The following is a 24544-nucleotide window of genomic DNA, read 5'->3' on the forward strand; positions in this document are numbered from 1 at the left end:
AGTCACGCTGGTGTACGTACTCACGCCGTGACCACCAGCGTGAGCCCTAATTTTCACCGGGTCATGTCATGATACTCCAACTCATTCTTTTTCACTTTCTTGACCTCTCATGACTCCCAGAGCATGCCTTTGTGCGAAGGTGACTTCAAACACATGCAATATAATTGAGTTCCAATTTACATGATGTTACAATCAATGCCTCCAAATCACCTAAATAACACAAAGGAATCAAATAAGCACATACTTATATCTTCCCATCGACATGAAACCATATGAGTTTGATATCAATTATGCACATAAAAGTATGAGTGAATTCCATTTTCGGTCCTACTGTTATAGGGGTTATTCCAATTTTAGTCCACCATAATTATTTTTGCCACATTGCATCTAGGGGTGTAAACGAGTCGAGTCGAGCTCGAGCATGGGTTGGCTTGAGCTCGAGCTCGATAAGCATGGTTCGGCTCGAGCTCGATCGAACTCAAAAAATGATGCTCGAGCTCGGCTCGACAATTTTTCAAGCCGCTCGAGCTCGACTCGAGCAGCTCGATTGTTCGAGCTCGGGCTCGATTTTCACCTATTTGAGTTCATATTTCAATTAATAATAAACATTGTTTTATCCATACATAAATAATAAAAACTTTAAAAAATTTAAAAGTCCAAACTTCAATGTTTAAAGACTCCAAGCACTCAAAACAAGTTTACAACTCCACTTTAATTACAAGTCAATAGTAGACATTGATCCTTACCATATATATAATATTTATCTATTTATTTAATTATGGCTTGCGAGCGGCTCGACAAGCCACGAGCTTAGAATATTTGAGCTCGAGCTCGGCTCGTTTAATAAACGAGCCGCTCGAGTTCGGCTCGAGCTCGATTTTGACCGAGCTCGAGCCGAGCTTTGACAGATTGGCTCGCAAGCCACTCGGCTCATTTACACCCCTAATTGCATCCACTATTATTAAAAGTGTTTCAATTTTAGTTCACGAAAAATCTTAAAATGGACTAAAATTAGAACACTTTTAATAATAGTGAACGCAATGTGACAAAAATAATTATGATGGACTAAAATTGAAAAATCACCTATAACAATAAGACCAAAAATGGAATTCACTCTTAAGAATTAGCACTTATCACATTCCTTCTAGCCGTTTTGGAACTTTACACAATTTTAAACGTTTAATACAAATTATATATTACGTACTAATCATCAATATTTAATCAATAACCATCCAAAATAGGCAACTAGCAATAGAGTATGATAACCTAGTACAAGAAACCCAGAGTGAGTATAGTCCGGATTGTACTAGTTACCCATAAATAACTTAAGCTAATCTACCTTTTTGTGGTTATCTACTAAGATTATTAAGCTAATCTATTAATCTATTTTTTTGTGATTTTTTATCTGCTAAGATTATTAGGCAAAGGTTGGATAGTGATTTCTCTCACAAAAATCCAACATGAAACCAACTCACCAAATGAATATTTAACAAATTGACTGATCAACTTATAATTGGATCCCCAGAACCTGACATAATGGACTCCAATAAAAATGGTACGCGGCGAGCATCCTCGTATTCATAGGACACGTATCATTTACATTAGACATCTGTCTCCGTGCATGTCTTTGCATGCGTGATCCACCGATCTTCTTCATCCCAATCTTCACCCAAACCTTACTATAAATGCACCACCAATCTACCACCTTCTTCATCACACTAAGCATCGCAGAAAAAATCGAGACAAGAAACCATGATTCTGAAAACTCTAGGCTTCGTCGTCTTCTTCGCCTTGGCCGCCGTGGCTCTGGGTACGGCGGACCCGGAGCTCGAAACATGCCGCCATCAGTGCCGAGTCCAGATGGCATTCGACCGGCAACAGCGCGAAGCGTGCCTAGATAAGTGCGAGAGGTACATCCAGGAGAAAGAAGGGAGGCAGGAAGAACGCGGCGGCGGAAGCTCCGGCCGCCGCGAAGAGGAGGGACGCGGCGGCGAAGATGATAATCCTTACGTGTTCCAGCCGCGCCATTTCCGAACCGCACACAGGTCCCAACAAGGCAGATTCTCGGTTCTCCCCAGGTTTACCGAACGGTCAAACCAGTTCGAGGGAATTGAGAATTTCCGTTTCGGCATTCTCGAAGTCGAGTCCAAAACCTTCGTCGCCCCGAACCACCTGGATGCTGACCTGATCGGCTTGGTCGCGGAGGGTAAATACAGCTTAAAATAAACTATAAGTTTTCAGCTTAAAATAAGTTATAAGCTCTTAAATAAGTTCTGTCAAATAGATTCATAATTTTGTGGGTTTAATCTACAGGTGAGGGAACTCTGGACATAATCCAGAAAAACAAGAAGAAAAGCTACGACATCCGTGTCGGCTCTATTGTGTTCATACCCGCTGGAGCTACGAGCTATCTGGTCAACACAGATAACAACAACAAGCTCGTCATAATCAAACTCATACAAACCATTTCCACCCCAGGGCGTTTCGAGGTTATTCTTTAATTTGTTTATAAGAGATAAACTCATATTCTTAATCTCTATATAAGACAAATGACACTTTATTTGTTGCAGTTCTTCTTTGGCACTGGGCGGAATTCGTTCTTGAGAGCCTTCAAGTCAAGCATACTGGAAGCAGCTTATGATGAAAGCAAGGAGACAATACAAAGAGTGTTGCGAGGACGGGACGACAGCCCTTTCATCCAAGTATCTGACGAGCAACTCAAGTCTCTGAGAAAAGAATCAGATACCATTTGGCCCTTCAAGACGGATAAGTCGTCGTCCTCCAAACCAGTGGATATCTTCAAGCACAAAAGCGTTTCTAACAACTATGGCCAACTCTTCGAAGTTGACAACGATGATTTCAAGGAGCTCGGAGATATTGAGGTTGCTTTCGCCAACATTACCCGAGTAAGTTATCTCACTATCATCAGCTTTCACTCCTATTATATTAGACAAACTCATATTCTTAATCTCTATATCTGTGAAGGGAGGGATGTTAGGTCCACTCTTCAACACAAGAGCGACGAAGCTAGCCTTTGTGGTGGACGGCAAAGGGTGGGCGCAAATGGCGTGCCCTCAGGTGTCTTCCCAGACAGAACGCAGCGAGGAAGGAGCCATTCCAACGTACGAGACCGTGAACGCTCAACTGAGACCCGGCACGCTGTTCGTCATCCCGCCCGGCAATCCTTACGTGAGCATCGCATCACAGGACGACAACTTGCAGATTGTCTGCTTCGACATCAACGCCGACAACAACGAGAGGGTGGCGCTGGCCGGCAAGAACAACTTGTACAGCAACATGGACGATGTCGCCAAGGAGGTGTCGTTCGGGGTCAGCTCTAAACTGGTGGATAAAGTGTTCGAGAACGACGACGATCTTGAGCTGTTCTCCAAGGGGCCTGAGTGGCAGCAGTCTGAGGACCGTGCTGACCAGTAGGGGTCCGGTCGTCCATGCCCACCGCGACATCCTCGTACTACATGCGATCGTATGATGCTATGCCAGCCAGTTTATCTTAATAATTAAGGTGGAGACTATATATGTAAGAAATGTGTGTAATGAATGTGGTGGCGCAGAGCTGAGATGTAGGTAAATCGAGATGCCCTAAACATAACAGGATCTATATAATAAACCTCTACTGGGATCCTTTTGCTTGCTTACAACTATTCTCTCTTTTTCTTTTTCTTTTTTACTGTGGGGCAACAAAGGGCCATGTTTAGTAATCAGGTTCAGGGGATGGTTGGACCGAGATCGCTTTTAAGAGTCAAGTTCAGTACCAGTCTATTTTGAATAATGATCTATAAATAATGAATTTCTTTTTATTGTTGGCTGCAAAGGGGCCATGTCTAGCCATCAGGTGGCGGAGATTGTTGGGCAGAGGCCGATAAGATCCCTAAAGGCCAAGTTTAGCACCACTCTTAGGTTCGGGTGGGATTTGGGTCTTACGACCATTCTTTCTCCTAAAGAACCATTATATTCTTTCTCACAAACAACATGATTATCTAGTCAATCATACCAGTTTACTAGGTTTCGAGTCATTTTGGATTAGCCTATTGGTTTCGGGTTTTTGGCAGTTGATGGCAATGAAGGGAGATGCAAATTTGGACCAACAAAACGTTCTACATTTGAAGAAACATTAATGTGAGCCCAGAAAGAAACCCAGGATGTCTATATGGGGAGCCCAATGACAAGAAACATAAAAAGGCAAATACTCCTCTCATCACGTTGGCAAACAGGAAGGCTACAAGGCTATACAACGTACGTGTAGTGGTACGTACTATAAAACCTGCAACAATCGACCATATATGTTGATTGATTTGGTTGGGATTTTGGCAGTGTTTCCATTTTGTTTTGACTAATTTGTGTCCACCCACCCACCGCGGCCCTATTGGCTTCTCCGTCCCCAGTCTGCTGCTGCATTGACAGAGATGCAGTAGTAATCATACTGCGCTGACGCGTGGATCAAAGCCCCCGCCTATATAGTTCCTTGAATTTCAGTGTATAGTTCTATTCAACTCATAAAAGTTAGAGCATCCATAATATTTTAAAGTACTTTTTGCAAGTCTTTTTCTACAAAAGTTGAATCTTCAACTCTAAGAGCATCCACATTAATTGGGGAGAATTGGGAGATAATGTAAGAGTGATTAGGAAAGAGAATGTGTGAGGGGAGAGAAAAAAATAAAAATAAAAACAAAACAAAAAAAATTAAAATAAAAAAAAATAAAGTAATCAGACGCGTCAGGCGCGCCACGCGCCACCGCACGCGCCCGGCCTTCCTCTTGGACTGCGCGATACGCGCAGTCCGTGCGTTGCCAGCTTGCTTCACTTTTTTTTTTTTTTTCTTCCATTCTCCCCTCATTTGCAGAAGAATTATTTTGCTATTCTTTCTTCTCCACATCAATTATTCTTTTCAACATGAGAGAATTCATCTTACATTATCCCCATATTATGCATTGGTGTGGTTGCTCTAAGGCCCTTACACTTTAGCTGACATAATATTTGGAAGGATGTAAATCAGATGACTTAATTACTAAGCAGACATGGCTAAGTGACGATGCGCACATAGGATTTGTTCACTTTGACATAAATGTCAGCAGGGGCAGGAGATATTTTGAAAAAAAATAAAAAACTAATTAATATTTAGTGCTAATAATAAAGCCTTATCATCTAAGTCAAGTTTACCTTTATTTAAATTTTGGTATATTTAATATATATATATATATATATATATATATATATATATATATATATATATATATATATATATATATATATATATATATATATATATATATAGGGTAGGGGAGTGGGGCAGCAGCCCCACTACAGTTCCGTCAGTGAATGTCGGTGTGCATAAGGAATCTGTCCTTTTTGCCCACTTTAATTTGAACGTAATCTCCACACTGTTGACGTCAAGGTTCGAACCTTATCTCTCCTCTCAAATATTGCATATTCAAACAAACTAGTGAGCTAAATTCGTTTTTGCAAATTTTAATATATATGTGGAGGAGATATAAGATTTGAGATTCTTGTCGGAGATATTGAGTTCTTGTCTCCACAATGAATCCCACCAAAAAAAAAAAAAAAATTGCTCCCAATGCGCGTGAGGCGCACAAAAGCGCCCATCCAGGCGCGTGCACACCATGCGGTGGGCACCTAAAACATCCTTTTTACTTTTTTTTTTCTTTCATTTGTCATACTTGTTTTTTTTTTCTTTTTTTTTTCTCACATTTCCCTCCTCTTTCCTACTTGGCAACCTAAAAATCCACAAAAAAATCTCAGGTTGCTCTAATTATCACAGTAATTTTCTATCCATTACTTATGAAAGTAATTTTGCTTGAGAAGGTATTAATTGACTAATCATTGTTCAACCGATAAAAGTAGAGATTACATTGACGGGAAGGTACAAATTAACTAATTATTTTCAATTGATGAAAGTAATATGTACTTATAATAAATTAATTTTTCTTAAGAGATTAGACGAGAAGGTTTAGTATCTTAGTCTTGGCTCTTAGCCACCTAAAAGTTAATTTTTTTCAAGAAATTACATTGACGGGAAGGTTTAGTGCCTTAAAGTTGTTTCTCCGCCACTTAAAGCTATAGTATGTTCCAAGGATTGGCCTGTGCTGTTTGCCCATTAAAGTGTGTGAATTGTGTTATGAAGCACTTCGGGGGATAAAAGTTATTCTAGGTAAAGAAGGCTGGTCATTTTCAAAAAACTCACATTAACAAGTTGGTTTAATTTGGCAACTCGATGGTGGTTTTTCGCTATTTTAAACTCTAGTATGTTGCAAGCGTTGGGTTGTTCACTTAGCCATTAAAATAGTATGTAAATAGATTCAGAATGGCGTGAAATTGTTCAGTCAATAAGTTAATAGTTTTACTTTATTCACAATCATATAATGTAAGGTTGGTAACAAATTATCGATCTCAGATTTTGAATTTAGTCCTATTGAAATCAGGCATGAATCCTAAATATGAGTTCCATTAGACCAGTGGCAAAGACATTATTTTTATTAGTTTAAGGCTTACTCAAAAGCCAAAAAAAAAAAAAAAAAAAAAAAAAAAAAAAAAAAAAAGACATTATTTATATTGTAACACATGATGTCTGAAATGAAGCATGTGAATGAGGTCTCAGCAACAAAGAAATGGGGCACTGTGACAGTATGGTAAGTTAGCCAAATGGGCAGACAAGATTCATCTGAAATGGCATGGTTTCATGGGACCACCTCAAACAACAATAGTCATCTTTTCCTGTTCCAAAAAAGCCCTTTCATCACACTTCAATGTTGGATCCAATTAATCATCTTTTCTATGCTAATAGAATATAAATATAATCAATTAAAGACCAACAAAAGTTTACATCTTCCTTTTATTAGTTTATAGTATCAGAAATGGTCAATCCTTTGCTGCCACAAAGGAAACCAAACCACTCTCTTACTAAGATTCTTGTCTCCCCTTTTGCCATTTTCATAACATTTCTTTTATCTTCTCCATGTTCATGAAAGAATAATAGTGGTTGTCATGCCATTATCAAACCACAAAAAAAAATAATAATAATAATAATAAATAAATAAAAAATATCAAGAATTGAATAAAGAACACATAACATAACGAAAACTCAGAAAAGTAAAATGAAATGAATCTGCTTACTGTACAGCGTGTACTTAGAGCATTCTCAATATGCATAGATAAGGGATAGAAGAAGGAAAAAAAAAAAAAAAAAAAAAAAACAAAGGAAATTACGCACCCAGCCGGCGCGTGCACGTGCCCGACTGGGCGCCTTCAGTTCACTTCACACGACAAACACGATAGCTTTTCAACTTTGGTGGGGTCCATAGTGCAGATAAAAACCAGGTCTTAGTAGGAAGCCCTCAAATCTTCTCTTCCCTCACTCTCTCATCCACATAAGTAACTAAATCGGTAAAAACCATCCAAAATTCCCCTATTGGGATGCTCTTAGACTGATTAAATCCTCGAGATGATTATCAAGAACTCTACCATTGTAAGAAATGCGCTATCATACTCGCACGGGCTTAACTCACTGATTAAGTAGTCAGTACTTGGGAGAAGAAATGCATACTCACATCCAATAATAAAATGGGTGTCCAATAAAGTTGAAAAACAAATAGGATTCAGCAATTTACCTCTTTGGGGATTTGGTTACAGAAAAAGAGGAAAAGGAGAAAGTTTTACAGTGGCAGGGAAATCACAACTCCCCATGCAAAGAAAGAAAGGCAAGACTTTGCCAAATGTCACATCCATCTGTCTTGTCACTATGGGTTTTTTTTTTTTTTTTTTTTTTTTTTATGTGGGATTATATTCTCTCAATACTTCAAAGATTAACAAACCTCCAAACATGTCTGGTTAAGGTTTAGCCTTGACTAGTCTAATTACATTAATATTCACAAAGGGATTTGCAGGAAAACCCAATAATTGCCAGTCCCTTTCCTTGATTTCTGTACTTTGTGTTTTCTCAAACATCCAAGATCCAAGATTTCGATATCTTCGGATTTGACTATGATCATGTCTGCAAAGTTTAACTCTTACTTATAGAAATTCTGCAAATAATTTCGACACACACGTACAAGACAAATAAAGAATTTGCATAAATCTGCATCGTTCAAAGTACAAATCGAAGTGCCCATCATTTCAATCTTGCATTATTTGTCACAAGCTACATTTGGATCTCTGTCTAAAAATAGGATAAAAGGAAGAATCAATGGAGGGGGTTTGTGTATATCATTTCTATGTTTGTTTTTCTGCAGTTATTCTTGGCTTTCTAAAGCATATTCTCCAGATGGCACATGGGGACTGAAGAATGATCTCATATGTGCATGTGAACAAACCTTGCAGAGTCAAACTTCTCAAGAAACTGGGCAGTGTATCAATGGCGCGGATTCAATGGTAAAAACGACAGATTATTCACCGAATAATGGAACAGCGATCGAGGTTTCCTTCCGAGCATCTGTCATGGTTACAGATTCCCTCGTTTCTGCTAAAACACCATGCAGGAATCTGTTGAAAATGTGGAAATGCATGAAGATCAGAGGATGAGTAAGAGAAAAAGATGAAAAGAATGATGGGAATATTCTTGAAAAAAAAAAGAGGGATTTAACTATTTAAGCAAGAAACCTTTTCTGGGCATTGCAGAAAAAAGCGGCTCTTTTCATTTGTCTGCAATGTTGGCTCACAATCTATCTGGAATCCTTAATTGATTCGACACAATAACAAGTATCAGGTAAAACGCTAAACCCATGGCAGCAATAATGTTAAAAAGAAGGATTTAAGTAACAATTTTACCGAGTAAATTGGTGTTAAATGCAGCTTGCTATTTGCTAAGGACCGCTTTTCCTGCTGGGATGGCATGATTTTACAGAAACCTATTCAGAAATCAACGATCCTTTTGAGTTCAAATGATGTTTCGAGTGGATTAATGTTCCAAGAATTCAAGACAAACATGAGAGCGAGAAAGAGAGCATACACTGATATATATGGATTCGTTTCTCAGTAGTAATTCCATCCATCATATCCATGTGAATATGGCAGCAGCTCTTCGACCTCGATCCTAGAGCTCGAAATGCTCAAGCTTTTCCTGATTCGATTGCGGTTTATGGACTCAACTTCTGCCAAGAATATACTATAAACCGGTCTATGATCCGAGAACCTCGACTCTGCACGAACATAAGACATTTGATGGAGGCCTCGACCACACCATAGTATTCGATCACACCTTCATTAACACGTTCACCAGATAAGCGTGGAATACAAAGAACAAAATTTTACAGAGCACATGCTTCAATTTGGTATCAGAGTCATGCCAAAGGAAAGGAGACTACGGTCCACGTGTTGCTTGGAGCCCATCAAAAGTAATCGGCCCGCACACGTGAGGGGGCGTGTTGAGCATATAATATATATATAAACATAAATGTGCAATCCAACTATCAGCTTAGGTTTTTAGTTTAGATGGAGCACATGCTTCAATTATATGAATACATGGATGCAAGTTTTGTCCTTATACTACATTGGCTATTCATACTTCATATAGTCAAAAGAGAGATTACCAAGCTGGTGTTCTTCGTTTTTCTTTTGGGTGTGTATCTTCTCCTGCATATCGGTCTGAATTGCTCGAATACTTATAAGTTGGAGGGAAATATATTCTTCCTTCGCTCCATCCAGTAAAAACGCGACCTTTCCTTTGCTCTATTCGAAGCTGTTGAAAAAAGGAAATAAAAGAAAATATTGATTAAAGAAGTGACAGAATTTGAATTCAAGAAAGCGAGGAACGAGAAATAACAGCTAACATGCCTGATCGTTTTCTAGCAACACCCTCCAATTGCGCATCTCGACTAGAGCCTTTGCAGTTCGGTAAGACAGGGAAATGCGATAATTCAAGTCCCCGAGCCATATAATTCGACTTCACAAATGCAAAAACGAAAGCTTTTTAACAAAAAAAACTTTCAAAAGTAGCAATGGTAAGTAAAAAGTAAAGGCCTTTACTCGTGCTCGAGGATTGTTTGAGGAGAATTCTCGTCCCCGGTGCCATGAACTCTTGGGAACCTCGTTTTCTTTAGGATCTCCAACACGTCAGAGTTCCGTCTTAGCTCATCGCCTTCCTTTTGCCCCGAAGTTAAATGGCTACAGACAAAGCAGAAGCTCGTTTGATGCAAAGACATGCTAACTGATATTGAGCCCTGGAAATACACACTTTCATGAGATTACCTATTCTAGTATGGAGTAATATCGTATACAACTTAGGTTAATAAAGCTCTAACAAACCGTTTACCTTGTTCCCGAGATAACCCATCAATCCTCTCCCAACACACGAGACTTTCAAATTGCAAACATCGTCTCTTAGATCACCTTTTATCCACACCGTGAGAAAAATCCCAACCATTTGCTTGCTCGCAACTAAGCAGTACTTATTCGATTGCACGGTCTGTCTATCTCGATCGTCCATGGAAACAGAACCATTACACGAGGGCGGGGAATATTCGATACCGGGAGAATCATCGTCCGAGGAATCACCCCAATGGTCATTTGGATCATAGTCGTTATTTTGCATTTGCCCATATACTACTCTGTCACAGACACTAAACCGGTGATCAAACCGAGGCTGGGGGATCGACAAGTCGCTCTCCCGCATCCTCATGCTACGGCTGAACGACTGGAACGAACGACGGTGGAATAACGCACTATCCCTCGTCGACCCCTCGAAGTCAGCATCGAGTTCCACAACGGGATTGGGAATCGGGGAAGGGGGATAGTAGCTACTACCACTCGTGTCAGGCATACTGTTTAGCGTTTTTCGTATAAGTGCTAGCCATTTTCTTGCTGGACCGTTATCCTCCGTGCCCAAGACATTACCAGCATTTAACGGAACAATTTCTTGAAACCTAAAACCCATACATAAAAGATTATTTTCCTTGCATAAAAAACGACGAATTTGGTTGTTCTAAGTTCTAACTCACCCTAACACATAGATATCTGCAGGACTCGAGGTATGGAGCCATTCATCGAGACTTAAATCGTCGGGCGGAGATTTCCCGCCCACATTCCATGTAGCTACAAAGATCCTAATTCAAGGTAAACACACATATATTATAACCTAACTTCTCTAAAGCTTGGGCATTTTTCGAAATTATAGACCAATAATAAACACGCGAAATAAGAGCACACCTATAGTTATTTACATCTGTAACCTGGGAAGTATCGAGGTCAATCTTACTTCGCCTAACACGACCCGAGTTTCGTCTACAACCCATCTCTGCTGGTTCAATCAGAAACACGAAACACAGGACAACATTAAAAAACGCGAGCAAAAAAACATCATATGACAAACACGACAGATTCTTTGCTTAGTCGTATAAATCTAGTGGGTTAACTAGTGGTGTGGTCCAAAGGAAAAAATACTTGTGCTTGTCTGATACTGAATACCTGATTTGCTTTTCTTAACAGTACATGTCTCTCTCTCTGCAAAATTGTTCCTCCATTCATCATCAACACCTGAAAAAGTAAAGATACAAAGCCATCAAGGCTGTGTCATTTTGCTGCTAAAGGGGCATCAAAGCCACATCTTTTAACAAAACAATAAAAGAGAATGAACAAAACAAAAACCTTTTTTTTTTGTTAAAAACTAGGAAAAGAGTACTAATTGGAACAGGTTTCAGAAAGAAGAAAACAAAAGACCAGATTTCAAGCTGAACAAAGAATGGCACATATCAATACAGAATAATTGTTCCTTAATCACTACAAAAAACACACAAACAAATCAAATAAGTCCTAGATCAATCACCTCCATAGAGGATGTCATCCGCATGAAAGTCCTCAGCTTTGCTCTTGATATTGAACCATTTCTTGACCAGTGTCTTGGTCCATGAAATCTAAATCAACACAACCCAAATTAGCAGTTTTGAGCAGAAACACAAAAAAAAAAAAAAAAAAAAAAAAAAAAAAAAAAAAAAAAAAAAAATCATTACTTTTTACAAACAAACCTTAGGTTTCTTGAAACTTTCATCTCTCATTATTTCAGAACTTCATACAAAGATCCGGGAACTGATAATCAAAATATAACCGGGAACCCAGAAAGGAAGTTTATTTTCTGTGATAAAAGTACCAAATGGGGTGAAACAGAGATACAGAATCCTCTATTTCTTTTCAAGTAATGAAGAGAAACCAATTCAAGGGAATAAGATAGCCCCACTCGTTTTGCATTTTGATTTCTGGGTATTCCAAATACCAGGCAAATCAATCCAAAGAAGCCGGCTTTGAGAGTATTCTTTCTCTTGCTTAACAGCCCAGAGAAAAGAATCAAAGATACTCAGAGGGGCAATGCAGAAATAACAATATTGATCTCCAAACACGAGCCCGGACCTCTTTCTCTCTCTAAATCTTTGCCCTTTGGTCAGCAAAGTGAGGTTTTATCTACAATCCAAGCAATGTTCTTTTTCTCCTTGTTCCCAAACATGGTCCTCTTTTTTTGCTTGGTAATGAGAGGAGAAAGCAATTTGAGGAAGGAAAGATGGAAAAGATGGAGTTAATCTATTGCAGGCACAGCTCATCATACTACCTTAAAAAGAATGAATGTGGCTCTAATTCCCTTTTCTTTAAATATGGTAAATCTCTTTCAAAAAGACAGAATTTCTAGTGTGTTGAAACCTACTCTATTGTAGTTAGTAAAATTGTATGGGCATAAAGCATTGCTTTATTGGGTTTTGAGAACCAATAGTATCTTTTTATAATTTTGGAGACTTTTACTTCCATGTACTTCTAAATCTTATTCCTAAATTTTACTTCCTGATGTAGCGGGTATTAATAAGCAACTTTTTTTTTTCATGTGGGTCCCAATACAAATGTTTACATCAAGATTTTGGGTGTAGAAATAAAAATTGGGAGTAAAAAATGATAGTACATATTATATTTTTCAATTTTGGATGCCCAGGAAACCCACATCGAGGGTGACCAAGTAAACTATAATATTGTTTAATATATAGTTTGCAAACTATAAAGGGATATAACCGATCAACATTATCATCAATGCGTGAAAAATTTACTAGAACTTTAAAGCTAAATTTATTTCAATTATTCTATCTATTTGTCTCCGATTTTGTTCTCAATTATGTGTTTTCAAATTAGAAAAATGCACAAGTAAATGGATGGATCTATTTTACTTCATTCAGTTTTTCGTTTCTCCAAAAAAAATAGAAAATTTATCTGGTTAATAAACACGTTATTAAAATATTGTGCCAACTTGGTCTCGAAAGGTAATTAAAAAGCAAAAAAAATTAAAAAAAATAAAATAAAATAAAATCGTTCACTAGCTTTAATAATAATAATAATATAATTTCAAAGTTTGTATACAAGAATTGTTGTGTTACCAATGTGGATTTTTGGGTTTATAGACAATTTGGAGAATGTATGTATGTTTTGGTTCCTAACTTTAGTGACAATGGATTATCTTAGGCAATGAATTATAAGGGCAATGTGTTCATGTGCTCAAAAAACAAGTCTTTTGTTTTGGGTCAACCCATATTTGTGTCCCAAGGTGACAGGCAATAGTCCCAAATTTAGGGGTTTTGGTTTAATTTCTTGAGTCATTTAAATTGCAATGCAGACAACATGTTTGTGTGAGTGCATTATGGATTAATGTGAGTACTGTTTGTGCTTTGGAGATGATACGATGGTCCCAAATCTAACTTATAAAGAACATTAGCACATTAACATAGGATCATGGTAGGGCTAATAGGGGCATTTGTATGCATGAAAAGTGGTGTTGTGTTGCTAGATTCACTTTGAGTTCCACCCATAAGCATAGCCCACACAATTTCTTAGGGTTTGAAGTGAACCCAATCGAAAAGTTATAATTTGTATGCAAGATTAAGACTCTAATCTGCTAGGGACAATGATAAAATTAGAATGGTTATAATAGTAAAATTAGAATGAACAAAGTACACTTTTGTTCCCCTAATTATTATATATGAATCACATTTAGTCATTAACTATTACTCTCTTTGTCCCATTTTGTTTGTTTGGTTCGGTTAATAAGGTTTGATTGAAGTTATTTTTTAATTCAATTTTTCATAATATTAACTATTAAGTTTAGTATTAGTATATACTCCGTAAAATTTACTAAAGAAAATAAGCAACAAAAAAAAGAGTTGATTTAACTAATGAATAGTAAATATGACAAAGGGAGTAAAATTTTCTAATTAGGTGCATGAGTATGCAATTTGCATCGCATTTGGTCATACCGTCCAATTCTCCGATCAAGTTTTGTTGGAAGTGCTCCTTCCAAAAGTGTTCATTTTGAAGAAGCAAATGCAGTGCTGAGCACTGGCAATAGTTGACCAAAAAATTAGATGACAGTACCAAATATGATACAAATTACATAGTCATGCACATAATTATAAAATTTTAATAGTCGATAATCAAATATGATTCATGTATAATAGTCAGGAGGTCAAAAATTAAATTTTCTCAACTAGACTATTTAGACAACTTTAATCGGTCCAATTCTTTTTTTTTTTTTTTGCAATTGGAGTAGTGGACAACTTCAATGGCACAACACACAATTTTGGTCCTGATCGATCTTTGAAGTATGTCTAGAGTAATAAACTATCACAATTGTTCTAATCGCTCTCTCAAACACACTTTTAAGTTAATTTTCAAACGTACCATATTAAAAAAAATTATATAAGTTTATGATTACAAACTAAAAATCATCAATTAAAAGTTTTCAAAAGTTCCCTAAGAGTGAGCTGAGCTAGGACAGGTCCATGTCACTTGAAGCATATTATAATAAATGAATTTGCAAATATTTATCAATTAATGAATGGGACACATATGCACAATGGATGAGTTAGAGGATTGATATTCTTGGCATTGTTTTTTTTTTTTTTTTGAAAGGATATTCTTGGCATTGTTATTTAATGTAAGTAAGAACAAATTTAAATTAATTTAATTTCTTGGATTAAGCTCCAAACAATTGACTATTCTTAACACACATGCTGCATGTGGGAGACTGTGTTTGGTTCCCCCTTGGCTCAGCCTTTGTTTTCATGTTCCAAGGGCTTTAATTTGCAATCAAGTGTACTATAGGTTCTAACATTATTAAACTATTTGTTAAAAAAAAAAACATTATTAAACTATTAGTACTGTTTCCAAAAAAAAAAAAAACAAAAAAAATATTAGTACTGTTACTTCATTTATTAGCTCAAACATTAAACTATGAGTTAGTGTTTTGACATGACACTTCCAAGATGGTTTCAGACCTATTTGCTAGTCCCAATTTATCTTAAAAAGAAATCCTAGTCATTCCCCTATATTTTATAATTTAAAAAAGGGGTTAAACTTAACCCGAAATTAAAACTTTCGTTTATTTTTTATTTACAAAATAAAAACTCGCAATAGATATGTGAAGGTGTGTTCTGAATGAACTCGTCTTTTGACCTTAGCCGGGAAAAAAATTACAATAAAACAAATCAATCTAAATTATCCATAGTTGATTGGTCCAAACCTAGAAGATCGATAGATAGCTCCCACAAGGATTTGAACTTAGAACTTTGTGGTTACTAAGCCAATTGTATTACCCGCTTTAATTTGTTGGGGTTGCCCTCCAAACAAAGTCAATATATACAATTGACCTCCCACTATTTTGCTTATACGATTTTGTGAACGAAGTAAATGACGAGATGTATTTCAGCTCAGTGAGTTAGGAACTACGAGTTTATTACACTGGTGTCATGGTGTTAGTAAAAGTTTGAAATGTTTTATGTGGTGTGGGTGTTAGTTAAGGACAGAATTCATAAGTTTGTTAACAAAGTAAAATTTTAGTAAGTAATAAGATAAAAATAGATTTATTTAGAGTATATTATAAAATATTAAACTTTATCAAATTGATAGTAATAAGTTGGTTTGATATGGATAGTCTACAATTTGGTATGGTCCCAATCATAAGGGTAGCCAAGACTTGTCAAAATCGAGCTAGTTGTCCAGCCAACAAAATCAGGCCTCCCGTTTTGCTCACCTAAGCAATCTAATCAAATTCAATTATTATTATTATTATTATTATTATTATTATTATTATTATTATTTTGTGACGAGAAATTCATAGCCACTGTTTAAAAATGTGTATTGAGTAAACATTGTTTATATGTAATAACTCGTAAACCATCTCAGAAAAATCATGTGCAATGAACTCGACTAAGGAGATGTTGGCAAGAATATATCAAACTCGTAATCATTTAGTAAATTATTATTTGAATAGTTAATAGTTCATTTATTTATTTTGGTATCATCATTATAATTGTATATGGACACCTTCTAATACTCATATTATATTTTTGCATACTCTGAAATCGAGTTATTTTGGAGACAAAGGAAGGAAGAAGCGTACCCCAATAGAAACTATGTGACACACAAATAAAAATCCACCTTGAAAAAGGAATTCTACACTAATCTTTTATTGTTAAATTGTTACGTTTAATTTTTTTTTACTACATCAAAGTTAAGTTAGTATTGGATATATAAAGTTAAAATAAATTACAATAGTTCACCAACTATCAAAAAAAAAAAAAAAAAAACACACATACTATAAATTAAACATATTTCATTTTACGTCTTTTTACATATATCAATTTCCTTAAGGTTGCAACAATTGTTGAGATTTATGCACTTGTGCAGCCATTGCAATATGTGCAACTAACCATGATCACCCCTCTTTGAAATTTTAAGATTCGGGAATCAATATTGATTGGATATATAATCCGTCATTTTATGTATGTTATGCATTGAACATCATCAAATGATATGATACTCAAATTAAGATCATATCATATATAACTTCACCACAAAAGTTAGTTCATGAGTGAAGGTTTTGACCCGAACTTAAATATCACTTCACAATCTCTTGCAGAATTAATAAGAGATCATATGACCATCCACCTAAATAGGTCATATACCTAAATTTTATATATTTTTAGTTAATACGAAACATATCTAACAATACCATCCGCCCAAATTGATAGAGATATATGATGAATGGATATGTAATGTTTCCCATCTTTATTGCCATCACTTATATATACTAGTTTACATTCCATGTGAAGGGTGTTGTAATGCTTTTGACACTAAACAAAGACAAAAGGCATTCTTTCAATTAAATTCATTCAAGTGTCAAAGCATATAGGTAATTAGGTATAGTAGCTAACCTAAGCTATATATGCTTAATTAGCTTGGACAGCATTTAACCTAAGATTTGAATTAAGTCTCATCGTGCATGCATTGGCCCTATTTAGATTTTAGTAAAAGTATTGGTACGGGGAAAATCCAATTATTCATTCAACATTATATATTTCTCCCGATTAATATTACGTATACTTTTAAATTTTATTCTCAAATTTACAAAGTTTGTTTTTATTCATTCATAAAAAATAATGATTCACAATTATTATTATTATTATTATTTTAAATAATAAAATCAAGATATGTGACGAGAGTTTTACTTTAGAAATATAATTCCTATATATATATATATATATATATATATATATATATATATATATATATATATATATATTGTGTTCCCTTCATCAAATGATAGTGATCCACCAACAATAGAAAGAGACCCTAATTTAAAGCAATAAGATGACAACCAAATGTTGAATGGAATGGCATTCATTCAACCTACTTCATTTTTTTTTTCTTTTTTAAAATTATTTTGTTTTTTGGTTTTTGGATAAGTTGTTAACCTGGAAAGAAAGATATAAAGTTGATGGGTCATCATCCATCAATAGTTGACACCCATTTCAAATAACAAGAAAATGTACCTCTGCATGCAAGCAAACTTCAAATAATTAATCATATCGATTGCGGAATTGAAAATATATATATATATATATATATATATATATATATATATATATATATATATATATATATATATATATATATATATATATATAAGCGCTCATATGCGGCGGGGTCTTACGGTGCGGCGGTGCGGTTAAATTCCAGAATACACCAACAGTGTTAACAATATGCACCAACAGTGTAATAAAAACACACCCCAATGAAATGTAATAAAACATCACAAAATACACCACAGACTCAAAAAAACACACCATATAACTCACCACCCCCAATGGTGTATTTCCGAACAGTGTATGGTGTTTTTACTCACACCTAATGGTGTGTGTTTGGTGATGCAGGGCTCTGTTTACTCTGTTTTGTGTGGTGTGTTTCCTAACGTTGATGGTGCATATTTGGTGAACTATTGGTGTTGCCGCACCGTAAGAAATAACCGCACCGTAAGACACTGCCGCACCTGAACCCGCCTATATATATATATATATATATATATATATATATATATATATATATATATATATATATATAATTTATTCATTTTTCCTCTTAATTATTTCTATAGAATGAGATGTTATTTTCAATACAGAATAATGGTGAACTCAAGTTTCAAATTGTACGTGACAATTCAATTGAAATCATCAACTCCAAAATGTGCGCTCTGACTAGCAAATTATTTGAACTTACAAAAAAAATGTAATTATGCTTATTAGTTAGCAATTCAACCAACTAGTACTAAGTTGGTTATGTTGAATAGGCGATGATTTGTTCTTCTAATAAATAATATCAAAAAAATTAAAAAATAATTGAAGAAAACATACCAAGACAACCCACTTGTGAGACGATGAAAATAGTCCAAATGAAGATAACTATAATTGTTTTTGTTTGACAGAGAAAAATTCATGGTTGTCACCGTCTAAACTTCACATTCTTGGATTTTTTTCTTTTTTTGTTTGTCTTTTTTTTTTTCATTTTGGTAATTTACACTTTTACATAATCTTATCATTACAATTTAACATCCAGGCAAAATAGGAAGCTAAGAAAAATGGTTTAGTTTGCATAAGAGCCAAGTAAGATATTATATAACAACATATTAAATAATTCATCTAATTATACTAAGCAAATTTCAGTTGCTCTTTATTTCAAAGCTAGGAGAATTATTGTTAGAATCTTGATTTTGACTTGCAAGTCAACAAGTAGGGTTAATCATGAGTGAATAATCCTTTTATGGTAAATAACACATTGTCTCAATCAAATATTTACTTGGACACATGTTTCACAAATCAAATCAAAGTTTGGAAGGAATAAGAAATATCTAGAGCTAGCTGGCAATTTTCTTTCGTCATATTTCTAAATTTTCACTTTTTAAAAAATGAGTAACGAAAAAAATTCTCAATTATTATATAAAAATATACATGCATTAAGTAAGCCCCGTTTATATATATGTAATAATACACAAACTAAATTTATATTTTTTAACCCATATAATTCATTCATTTTATATTATGAAAAAAATAGAATAAAATGGTTGAAAATAAATTAAGAGCAAATATATAAAACTCAATTAATTTAATATTAAATTTGTATCATATATATATATATATATATATATATATATATATATATATATATATATATATATATATATATATATATATATATATATATATATATATATATATATATTATTTGAATATTACTCCATAAATCTTATATATAAACAAGTTTTAATATAAACCAAAAACCATTAACATTTTATACTTCTTTCTCACGTAATACCAAAAAAAAAAAAACAAAAAAAGAAAAGAAAAAAAAGTACAATATGGCAAAATTGGATAATGACTTCGCAAAACACTCATACCACAACATGTTTATGTTTTGCTTATTTTTAAACCATATATATAATTATAGTCCGTCTATTTTTATTCTAACTCGATTATAGACTACTCATAACTCATCCAACCATTATTAGGACCATTATACAATTTGTACGTATCATTTTTGTGCAAAGGTTCTGTTTATTTTCTCTGTATCATTTTAGTTTTATCAAATGTCCCTAGAGGGACCATCACTGAGAATATCAAGACATTAAAATTAAATTCTCAATGAAAGAAATTGGTTTCTTTTTTATTATTTTATTCTTTTTATTTTTTTTATTTATTTGAAGGGTGGCTAAATGAAACTAGTTTTGGTGTTTTGTCGTTTCTCATTAAGATTTCTCGCGGTCAATGCTCTTTTCTTTATCACATGGAAATGAAAGAAGCATTTCCGAAGCACATCTCCTCCTCAACGTGCTTTTCAGTAACTTAAATGCTGATGTAGACCTCTTCTACTTTCAATATCTTTTATTATTATTATTTATTTATTTTTTAATTGCAAATACTTTCAATATCTCTTCAACATGCATTTTGTGAATTCTTATGTGCACTAATTATAGTTTTTATTGGTTGGTGCGTGGAATTCAGTTGCCATGCGATTGTACGGTTAAATTTGAGTCATTGATCTTGCTTAAATCAATATTCAGGATTTAAAAAAATTAAAAAAATTTTTAAAAAAAGGGGATAATAATTTGATAATTTTTGTATCTAGGTCAAATTTAAAGTGCGTAGTTTTTGTGTTTAAGGTGTGTGATTTGTGTGCTTAAGGTGCGTGGTTAATTTGTGTGTTTAATGTGAGTAGTTGTTGAAACTTAAGGTGCGTGATTTTTGTGTTTAAGGTACGTGGTTTGTAAGCTTAATGTGAGTAGTTGTAGAAACTTAAGGTGTGTGGTTTTTGTGCTTAATGTGCGTGGTTTGCGTGCTTAATGTGAGTTGTTGTTGAAACTTAAGGTGCGTCAACCTGAAGTTTAAGGTGCATGATTTTCCTTCTTATGGTGCGTTGTTTTCCTTCTTAAGGTGCGTGAGTTGTTGAAACTTAAGGTGTGCCATTTTAAAACCTTAGGTGTGTGGTTTGTGTACTTAAGGTGTGTGGTTTGTGTACTTAAAGTGCATGGTTTGTGTACTGAAGTGCGTCATTTTCATGCTTAAGGTTAAATTGTTGGTTTCCTTCCAGATGCGTATTTTTTTTCATTGATTTGAGCCATTAATCTAGATCAACGGCTCAGATTAAACTGCACGTCCACACCTGAGCAAATTACCGCACTAGGACCCCTCCCGGTGTGTGTGTGTGTGTGTGTGTGTGTGTGTGTGTGTGTGTGTGTGTGTGTGTGTGTGTGTGTATACCAGGCACACAACTTAATACATAATGACACACAAGAATAAATGTAAACATCAGGTTTCGAACCAAGGCTCTATAAATTAACAAATCTAGCACGCGACATACAAACTGTGGCACACGACTACATTCGGTCATGCACATGCCATACCGGCTAATGGCACACACTACATCTGTCCTCACAGTCCTCTATAATATACTTGTCCTCATTTGAATACACGCGCACACACACACACACACACACACACACACACACACACACACACACATACATACACACACACACACACACACACACACACACACACACACACACACACATATATATATATATATATATATATATATATATATATATATATATATATATATATAATCCTAATCATATGAGAACTACTTCTCACGTGAGAACTTGTTGACAAATTCAAACCGTTGATCTGCAAGATCTGATGGATGAGAAATCAAGTAAAAAATGAGCGGGGTCATTTTCATAAATATTACAAATTTTTGTTTATTTTCAACCGTTAGATCTACTAGATGTAGGAGAGTTCAAACTCGGTGCATCGTATTAATGTCTTCAGCTAGATAATCTCATATCTGGTCAGACTTGATGTCAAGATTGAAGATGAAGAAAAGACGATGATCTTGCTATGTTCACTACATCTTTCCTTTGAACATCGGGTGACTACTCTTACATAAAGGAAAGACACGAGTAAGTACAATGAGATCTCTGCAACCCTGTTGGCTCATAACAAGCGTATGCAGATGCAAGAGAGGGTTGCGTTGGTGAAAGTTTGTATGTTAAGGGGAGTCATGATCAAGGAAGCAAAAGAGTGATAATTTCGGGAATAGAAACTCTAGGTCTAAGTCCAGAAATAACAAAAAAAATTTGGTGCTACAAATGTAAGGAGATTGGGCACATGAAAAGTGATTATCCAAAGTTGAAGAAGTAACAAGAGACTGTAAACATGGTACATGTTGATGACTCAGATTATAGTGAAGATAATGTTTTAGCAGTTTCATAAAGTCAGTTGTCAGATGCTTGGATTCTAAACTCGAGATGCTCCTATCATATTACACCTAATAGGGAGTGGTTCACAACTTATAGGTCAAGTACTTTCAGTTATGTTTTTTTGGGCGAGGATAGATGTCATAATATCGTAGGTATTGGTGATATTAACATCCAGATGTATGATGGTATTGTTAGAACTTTGCATGATGTCAGACATATATCGGGACTAACTAAAAACCTGATTCTAGGTTTGAAAGTGATAAGGAAACCATTAAAATCAATAAGGGTGCTTTAACTGTGATGAAATGGAAAAAGACCGCGGGAACGCTAGATGGTGCGTGGTGCATATGGATTGGTAGTTGGGATGAGCATTAATGGCAGTCGATATGACAGATTGACGGTTGAAGGCGAATGACTCGAGATGAAGAGGTTCGTGAACATGCACTGAGAAATGTTTGATGTTGCGTGGTGCATGTGGTCGGCCAGTTAAGATGAGCATGGTTGTTTCGACCCATGGGTATATGTGAGATAAGTCTTTTCGATCTCCTAAAGGGCATATTCGTCAAGGTGGAGATTGTGAGATAAGTCTTTTATTATAAAAGGCATATTCATCAATGTGGAGATTTGTTGAGTTGTCTTTTCTCCTAAATGGCATATTCGTCAATGTGGAGATGTTTTAGTTTGTCTCATATAAGCAATATGAGTAGAGCGGATTGGGCCAGACCAATTGTATAGGGATAGATGGCTATAAATACATTAGTTGTATCCTTAGGTGTTGTATCACCACTATCACCATCACATTTAATAAAAGAATAGTTTCACTCATGTGGACGTATGCACATTGCCGAACCACGTAAATCTTACCTTCTTTACCTTTTTACCATTATTATTGTTTCTTGTTTTTGTTAATCTCAACATGTATATATATGGTATTTATCAACTTTAACATTTTGTTTCTATAAATTTGAACCCAAACTTAAAAGTCGGGTTATTACCGCTCATACTCTAGAAACTGGTGTAAGAGATAAATCGATGTCAATTACTAACAAAACAAAAATTTTCATTAACTTATTTTAGATTGATTAAGCATTCGAGTTATACTCCGGACTAACATTTGATTTCTATATATGTGTATATGTATAGGTGTGTATGGAGAATAAATGATGTTGGTGTTAGATATAAGGATTTGGTCCATTATGGAGGGTCACTAACATTAAATACTCCCAACCATAAAAGAGTGTGAGCAAAGCAGCTAGGTGGGTGGCATGGACCAGTTGGCCCTCTTTAACGTAGGGACCATGATGTCTGTTGTTTGGTTATAGGGATTGGTCATTGTATTGTATCTCAATCAGGCTTGTGATTAGGATCCTTCATTCTTGGGACCAGCCCACATTTAACACATTCCCTTCTATCCCCCAAAACATTCATTCTCGTCTTTGGTCTCCAACTTATAACGTGAGATAAGCCCCAAATTCAGCCCGTGTTCTTATGTAGTTGTGTGCATCACTTAGGCAATATGGATTGTGGGCTTCTTTATCAATTATCATGTAGGCCGCTCAAGAAACGTTAGGTGAAAGGTCTGGTTTTATGCGTTTTAAAATGCAATCGTTATACCGTGGACTCGGGTCCTAAACGACGTATAAATGGTATTTTTTTTAGTATTGAAATTGTGAACTTCTAGAATATAAATTGTGTTTCTAAGTCAAAACACAGGGAATTTGTGAATACAATACATGGTCATCAAATCTTAATCTGTTAATATTGTGTAACTGCAGTATTTGAAAGGAACTTGTGAATGGAAAATAAGATAATCAATTACATATGTGTTAACATTTTGTGTTTGTAGTATACAAATTGTGAATTTTTAAAAGGTGGATTGTGGACATTTGGACCTAGGTCCAAGGTGGACTCGGGGTCCGGATCGACAGAATAATTTGCGGACTTGTGGCTTGCCAACGGAATTATGGGTCATATATTTCATGGGCAATTCGCAGATTGAGATATAGGATACGTATGTATACTTAGTAGCAAAGAATCATAAGAAGGTAGTGTCATAGTGGACTAACTCAAACCAATAAGATCAATCGGGCATTTTCACTGGAAGTCAACCTTGAGACTTGGTTATCAAGTTAATAACGCGACTAACTTGCATGACTTGCCCCCATTGTTGAAATAATCTTGAACTATGAAAATGGTAGAGGTTAGATCTCTTAGGGTTTCCAATTTATTGGATATCATGCTGAAATGGGTGGCCAAGTGTGTGCGAGTAGAATTCTTGTATATGCAAATCACGAGTTTGATTTTTGTTAAAACACTCACTCAGTCTAGTTGGCACACAAGTCTTCCAAATGCAATTTACATATCATGTGTAATATCTGAGCTATTATATAAAAATGAGATTTTACCTAATAGACATTTTACAAATTTTTTTTGTCACAAAAAAAATAAAACAAAAACAAA

The 24544-nt window shown here is 35.2% G+C and overlaps 2 protein-coding genes and 1 long non-coding RNA gene across 7 annotated transcripts; 1 reads left to right on the forward strand and 2 right to left on the reverse strand.

Moving 5' to 3' along the window:
• Positions 1 to 152: 152 nt before the first annotated feature.
• Positions 153 to 23303, reverse strand: LOC109173772. Its single transcript, XR_002052960.1, has 3 exons — positions 23293 to 23303; positions 13880 to 13885; positions 153 to 250 (listed from the first exon to the last, which is right to left on the reverse strand). It is a non-coding gene; the product is annotated as an uncharacterized LOC109173772 (long non-coding RNA).
• On the forward strand, positions 1705 to 3659 carry LOC109173768 (globulin-1 S allele-like). The gene is made up of 4 exons (XM_019323065.1): positions 1705 to 2206; positions 2314 to 2489; positions 2571 to 2906; positions 2986 to 3659. The coding sequence occupies exons 1-4, from the start codon at positions 1753 to 1755 to the stop codon at positions 3433 to 3435; spliced, it is 1416 nt and encodes a 471-aa protein (XP_019178610.1). The 5' UTR covers positions 1705 to 1752; the 3' UTR covers positions 3436 to 3659.
• On the reverse strand, positions 8386 to 12612 carry LOC109173766 (type I inositol polyphosphate 5-phosphatase 4-like). Of its 5 annotated transcripts, none has more exons than XM_019323062.1 (13): positions 11991 to 12612; positions 11792 to 11879; positions 11410 to 11502; positions 11176 to 11263; positions 10968 to 11072; positions 10283 to 10892; positions 9997 to 10190; positions 9805 to 9913; positions 9561 to 9709; positions 9000 to 9229; positions 8800 to 8888; positions 8632 to 8697; positions 8386 to 8514 (listed from the first exon to the last, which is right to left on the reverse strand). In XM_019323062.1, the coding sequence occupies exons 1-10, from the start codon at positions 12018 to 12020 to the stop codon at positions 9004 to 9006; spliced, it is 1692 nt and encodes a 563-aa protein (XP_019178607.1). In that variant the 5' UTR covers positions 12021 to 12612; the 3' UTR covers positions 8386 to 8514; positions 8632 to 8697; positions 8800 to 8888; positions 9000 to 9003. The 5 variants fall into 5 exon arrangements, with proteins under 5 accessions (XP_019178607.1, XP_019178605.1, XP_019178606.1 ...); XM_019323060.1 differs by having other exon boundaries at positions 8632 to 8705; XM_019323061.1 differs by having other exon boundaries at positions 8632 to 8705; positions 8800 to 8879; positions 8981 to 9229.
• Positions 23304 to 24544: the final 1241 nt, after the last annotated feature.

This window comes from Ipomoea nil, unplaced genomic scaffold (assembly GCF_001879475.1).
Source record: "Ipomoea nil cultivar Tokyo-kokei standard unplaced genomic scaffold, Asagao_1.1 scaffold0482, whole genome shotgun sequence".
Classification (NCBI taxonomy): Eukaryota; Viridiplantae; Streptophyta; class Magnoliopsida; order Solanales; family Convolvulaceae; genus Ipomoea; species Ipomoea nil.